The following is a 6,218-nucleotide window of genomic DNA, read 5'->3' as shown; positions in this document are numbered from 1 at the left end:
TGGCTTCTGTGCGTCAGGTGCCATGTCACTTAATGTTAAAACCTCTACTGGAGATTTCTCTGCAGTTGTTTTACATTGTAAAAAAATATATTAAAAAAATAAACATAATGCTGAATATCCATTCACACCATTCTACAGGCAAGCATATACTATAAGCTATTATCCCCCAAAATGCAGATTCGTCATGTGACAACTTCTTTCGCAAATGAGATTGGGGGAGGCATTAAGAAATTTGATTTGATTTATTAATTTATTTACAAAATAACAATTTAAAATGTATTAAAATTACTTCATTATTTGCATATTTACTTTTGAGTTGAAAATATTATTAATTAAAAATATTTAGTCAAGTCTTTCAGTCGCTAGGAGGGGTGGGCAGCCCCCCCCAACAAGCTACGCCCATGATCTGGACTCTTACTTCTGCATTAAATGAGTAACTGAAAATAGCTTTGCGAAAGTGAAGTGATGTGGCCTTTGCTCATATAGAGTTCAGCTGTCCTGCAGTGAGCATCTGTGTATGATGTGGAGTTTTCAGCCGTCATATTTCCAACTTCTATATCTTCTAATAGCAGCTTTATTAGAATGCAAAGGTAAGTGTCATTATATGAAATTCCTTTATCCAACATACAAACTAGGTATACGCAAAATATCAATGCACTTTGGGTGTGTAAACATGGCGGTATGACATGCATATGATCAGTGTCAAGTGTGTTTTATATCACTTTTCACAGTGGACATTGTTTCAAAAGCAACTTTATAGAAAAATACTGCAGTATTAGTAATAATTTGGAAATTTCTGTTAAAGGAACACTCCACCGTTTTTTTAAATAGGGCTTATTCACCTTCTTTCCTACATTTAGATAGGTGGGCAAATGCATTTTTGTCTCAGTGCATGCATTGTTTTAGTTTGACAGGGTCGGCTCTAGCTTAGCTTAGCACAATGAATGGAATCCTTTGTTGCCAGCTAGCATGTCCTGAGTAAAAGTGATATAAAAAAAAAAAAAAAAAAAAAAAAAAAAAAAACACCTAATTACTTCTTGTGGCCTGCGTATTCACAACAAGTACAAATAGTGATGCAGATTAACACTTGGCGATTTCCTATGCAGATATTGACTTGGGACTATATTAGGGGGAAGCACAGGCGAAGCACTGCTACTTGGGCGCAGAGATATCACGCCCAAGTAGCAGTGCTTCGCCTGTGCTTCCCCTTAATATAGTCCTTAATATATAAGTCAATATCTGCCTAGGAAATCGCCTAGTGTTAATCTGCATCACTATTTGTACTTGTTGTGAATACGCAGGCCACAAGAAGTAATTAGGTGGGTTTTTATTATTTTTTATATCACTTTTACTCAGGACATGCTAGCTGGCAACAAAGGATTCCATTCATTGTGCTAAGCTAAGCTAGAGCTGACCCTGTCAAACTAAAACAATGCATGCACTGAGACAAAAATGCATTTGCCCACCTATCTAAATGTAGGAAAGAAGGTGAATAAGCCCTATTTAAAAAAACGGTGGAGTGTTCCTTTAAGATATTTAAATTTGTATAAATATATGTAACCATTTCCTATTTGAAAGCAAGAAGAAAATCATCTATTTCATAATATATAATTTAACCCCCACTTTTAATTCGTTTACTTCAATGAAAGGTTAGTTTTTTACAAAAAAAAATAATGAAAGATCAAAAGGATAAACAATGCAGATTTATTTTTACAGCCATATTTGATCATATTTACCAGGGGTGCCAATACACTGACATTCAAAAGAATCATTTAAGAAAATACTGACAGTAGTTCATCGGGTTGTGAATTTTCTTTCTCATTTCGTAAAATGTACATTTAGAGGCAGAGCCACTCGGTAGAAAGTAAATGCTGTATATTTCTGTAAATGCTGTGGTTTCCATGTCTCGGCTCTCTCATTATGTCTTGTTTTGCTCTTTTTTTCCTTTCAGTGGTGACACAGAGACCCTGCGAGCAGGTCCATCGGTCAAACATAAACTATGTTCAGGGCGACAATATGTCTATTTCTTGCCTAACCACAACCCACCCGCTGGAGTCTCTGACAGTGGAACTACGCAGAACCGACCCGGTTCAACACATCCTAAAGTATTCAGACAACTTTCCAGCATTAGAGCATCAAAGATGGTCTGTGAGAAATGATGCTGGAAGTGTTACACTTTACCTGAAAGACATCAGTTTATCCGATAAAGGACATTATGAATGTCAGGTCTACAAAGATCGGGACTGCCTTAATGTAACTCTTTTTAACCTGAGGGTCAAAGGTGAGAATGCTAATTTCTGAAACAAGCAAATAATCCCCAGGAAACCTGTTGTAATAAATATGTTTCTCTGGTTTCAGAGTGTAAAACTTTGGATTCTGTCCATGCGACTCCAGACTCTTCAGTGTTGCTGCCATGCTCTGAACATCCTCTACAATACAGAACTGATCAAGTAACTTGGAAAATCTTTCATGGTCACCAATCAACAGAAATAGCCCAATATCGCCCTCCACACAAGCCCTCAAACAGCACAGAGAGAGACCCGAGGCCTCTGTATGACAGAGCGAGAATACTAGGGAATGGATCTCTGCTTATAAGGGATGCAGTAAACACTGATGGATCATGGTATCAGTGCAGAGTGAGTGAAAAAACCTGCTATGAGGTGAAGCTGGTCGTGAAAGGTGTGTTTTCAATGCAATATTTCTAACCCTTTGACAGACATTGATTACATTTAAAAGATTTTCATTTAAGTTGTGCTATTAGATGTGAGTTGGGTTTTGGGTTAGTCAAAAATATTTTGTATTGATAATGGAAATAAATAGGTTGGTAAAATACTGTGTATAAATATTCTGAGGTTTAGATTAAAATTAAGTCTTGTTGTGGTGATTATTGTCAGGGTTCTGTCACCTCTGTTCTAGGTTTTTCCTGAAGCTGTTGACAGGATCCTGACACCCCGTCTATCTTGTTTCATGTCTGTGTGAGCACACAGCTCTGTTGGGTTACTTGTGCCATGTGCTCTTCTATCTTGTAACCCCTTGTTAGTTTGTTGTTCATCTCCCTCATTATTACCTTTACTGTTTAATCTCCTTGTCCTCTGTCCTGTGTGTTTTAAAACTATGTTTAGTGTTTTGTTTTCCAGTCCTGTTTATTTGGTTTCTGTCGGTCAAAAAAAAAAAAAAAAAGAGTTACCCTGTTTTTTGTCTGCGTTTCTTTTCCCCAATGGAGTGGTTATGGTTCCTGTGTGCGTACGTGTTTAAAAAAAGAACAAAAAGCCTACATCTGATTCCGCACCATTTCTCTGTATCTGCACCTGACAGATTACAGCATGAGTTCACAGTGTCTCTTTGGTAATATACTGTAATAATTGTGAATGTGTGCATGTTTAAACAAGCTTGGGCAAAGGTAATGTTTTATATTAGCTGGAAAATGTGGCTTAACATTTGTATTATTGTCTAAATATGTTCTAAAATGTGATACTTTTCATACTGTAGAAATAATTTTTGTACTTTCATTATAGGTGAAGAGAAGTTTTATTCAACTGCAACATTGGAAACACTTTCCACAACATTGTTAGCCACAAGTAAGACAAGCACCTATATGTGTGTGATAAAAAAAAAAACCTAATCAAACTGACTGATTTAAGTTTATCTTTTCTCTAGAGATCACAGATGTGTCAACCTCAGCATACAGTCCTGTTGTCCAGACTGAAGGCAACATTGATGCGAGTGCAGAAGTGACAACTAATCTGACAGCAGTAGTGATGACCACAATAGTGTCTCTGTGTGTCCTCATATCACTGATTGTCTGTGTGATTCTTTATTTCAAAAAACACAACACCAACAGCCAAAGTAAGTCCACAACTGGGGTCCTGAAAAGTTTAACACTGTTTTATTGTTCTTTAACAGCATGTCTTACTATCTTATTGGAAAGAAGAGATCCTAAACATATAGTACTGTGGTCCAATCCAATCAGAAACCTAGATCTGCTACACTGAACTTATATTTGTTTATTTTGCTGCTATTTTCTTTCAAATTAGTGAATTCAATTGATGTTCTTATTGCAATTGTAAGATTTGCTGTTACTGTCAGAAAGGGAAAGCAACCAATGTAAATGTATTTAGGATTTTAATGTTCTTCTGAGTGTGTTGAAATTCATTTTGGTGATGAGAGCCCTCATGTTGAAAAAAAGGACTTTATTGTAACTTTTATGCCAAATCATGATGATAGAAGTTGATCACATGGTAAAGTACTTACTTTTGTATCTTGTAGTTGAATTGGACTGCTGGACTTCAGTATCTTATTCTGAAATTTCAGGAGGTAAGTGATATTTATGGTAAGTCCTTACATATACAACTAATGTACTTGACCAAGTGTTTTAACAAAAGTCTTTCTCTTGCAGGGTTTGATGCCCCTTTCAATTCTTAGTTGAATTTAACACATGAATCATGACCTTGCAACTATTGCAGCACATGATGACTGACATAATTTTGTAAACCACTTCACAATAAATGCTATGTAGCTTGCACTGCCATATTTTTGTATGTTTTTCAAACTTCTATGAACTCACTTCATAACATGGCCACACATATAAATGCAGTATGCACACATATGCAAATATGCACATGATTCAAAGAATACATTTACTCTTTTTTTTTTTTTTTTTTTTTTTGGCCAAATGAATTTTTTTCTTTATCTTCCAACAGCTGGTGTAAACAAACAGAAGCTTCTGCATGCAAACCAGATGAGATGTATGATGATTTAAATGAATTACTGTGTTTTAATGTGCTTTTTTCTGGAGTTATTTTTTTTAACAAGTCTTTGAGAAAGTCCTCATTTAGTCATCTGTCACAAATTATATTAAAGGAGGAGAGTCAGTTATACACAACTTTTTAAATACTTTATCAATAAATGCTTTTTTAATTTTGTTCTATGATGTTCTTTGAGGTCTACTTATAATGTTAGCAAGAATTTTTCATTAAAAACATCCTAATTAAGAACTAATAGGCTATTGTCTATTCAGTTTTTGAAACACTCTTTTGATCACATTTTGATAGGGGTGCCGCTTTCAAGACTTGGAAGTAAACACCCACTGCTATGATTGGGTAACGGTTTTGCATATTAAAATAATAGTATACATCCCCGCCATTACAAATGTGGAAATGTTTTGAAAACATCTGATATTGAAAAATGGCAACCGGTGGAATTCAGTACTTCCATGTAGTACTTGGAGTTACCACAGTGAACAAAGGATAACTTGCGGTATTTTGTTTAAACAATTGATGAGTGAATGTACCATTGTTTGTCATACTGTCATTCTTATATTCACCCAATTTTTCAGTAAAGTGAAAGTAAAGTGAGTACATATTAAATGATCTGTAACAGACAAGGCAATAGTGACACTATTACTGTCGGATCCAATATAGTCAGCACAGCATCTTTTATCTTCAGTATCTCTGAAAAGCATGCGTTGAACTGTGTCTTGTTTAAAAATTAATCTTCAGTAAAATTAAGTGAACAAACAAACAAACAGTGTCTTACTGACGTGATCTGGTACTTCTTTAAAAAAAGTTCTTCCACGCTTTTTTATGTTAGTATAACAAGGAAGGCAATGCAAAGACCACAACTTTTTCCACAACTAGGCACTGCAAAACATATTTTAAATCTCAATGCATTTATATTATTATTATTATTATTATTATGATCACTCCATTACTATCCACATATAATTTTAACAAATAAAACAATTTAAATACAACTTCAATTGTCAGTGAAATTTATAGCCATAGACTGTTAAAAGAATTTTCTGCATTTACACCCAATACACCAAACTGTTTTGTTGACCTTTATTCTTTTTTCAGCCCCTACTTCTTTAATATGTTTTTATTGCAATAAACTATTTAACAAACTTCTACCTAGATAAATGTGTTCAATCATGACTGAAGTTACTTGTAGTATTATTTCTACATTAAATTAAACTTTATTGTCATTGAGCAAAGAATAAAGCCAATGAAATGCATTTCATTTCTAACTATAATCAAAAAGAAATAGCAGTCGTTTTCAAATAAGTGCAAGAAATATGTCAGAATATAAATGTGCGTACATACATATAAACACACACACATACATAAACTGCTGTTTGGTGAGTCCATGACATGTCTAGGACAAGTTTATGTTTATTTGTTGTTTATTTATTTGGATCCCCATTAGCTTCCACAATGTGG

At 34.6% G+C, this 6,218-nt stretch overlaps 1 protein-coding gene across 1 annotated transcript; it reads left to right on the top strand.

The window, feature by feature from the left end:
* Positions 1 to 459: 459 nt before the first annotated feature.
* Positions 460 to 4,985, top strand: LOC311306748 (cell adhesion molecule 2-like). Its single transcript, XM_084435304.1, has 7 exons — positions 460 to 590; positions 1,952 to 2,281; positions 2,359 to 2,679; positions 3,516 to 3,578; positions 3,658 to 3,846; positions 4,267 to 4,314; positions 4,397 to 4,985. Exons 1-7 carry the CDS (start codon positions 518 to 520, stop codon positions 4,420 to 4,422), a joined length of 1,050 nt encoding a protein of 349 aa, XP_084291430.1. The 5' UTR covers positions 460 to 517; the 3' UTR covers positions 4,423 to 4,985.
* Positions 4,986 to 6,218: the final 1,233 nt, after the last annotated feature.

This window comes from Rutilus rutilus (assembly GCF_951802725.1).
Source record: "Rutilus rutilus genome assembly, chromosome: 17".
NCBI lineage: Eukaryota > Metazoa > Chordata > Actinopteri > Cypriniformes > Leuciscidae > Rutilus > Rutilus rutilus.
The sequence above is the reverse complement of the archived record's forward strand: the minus strand, read 5'-3'. Positions and strand labels throughout refer to the sequence as shown.

What these genes read in the sequence shown, in the direction of transcription:
- LOC311306748 (XM_084435304.1), top strand. Translation starts at nt 518, where the DNA reads ATGATGTGGAGTTTTCAGCCGTCATATTTCCAACTTCTATATCTTCTA. An exon ending in TTTTAACCTGAGGGTCAAAG is followed by an intron (nt 2,282 to 2,358) that starts GTGAGAATGCTA and finishes CTCTGGTTTCAG; the next exon opens with AGTGTAAAACTTTGGATTCT. An exon ending in GGTGAAGCTGGTCGTGAAAG is followed by an intron (nt 2,680 to 3,515) that starts GTGTGTTTTCAA and finishes CTTTCATTATAG; the next exon opens with GTGAAGAGAAGTTTTATTCA.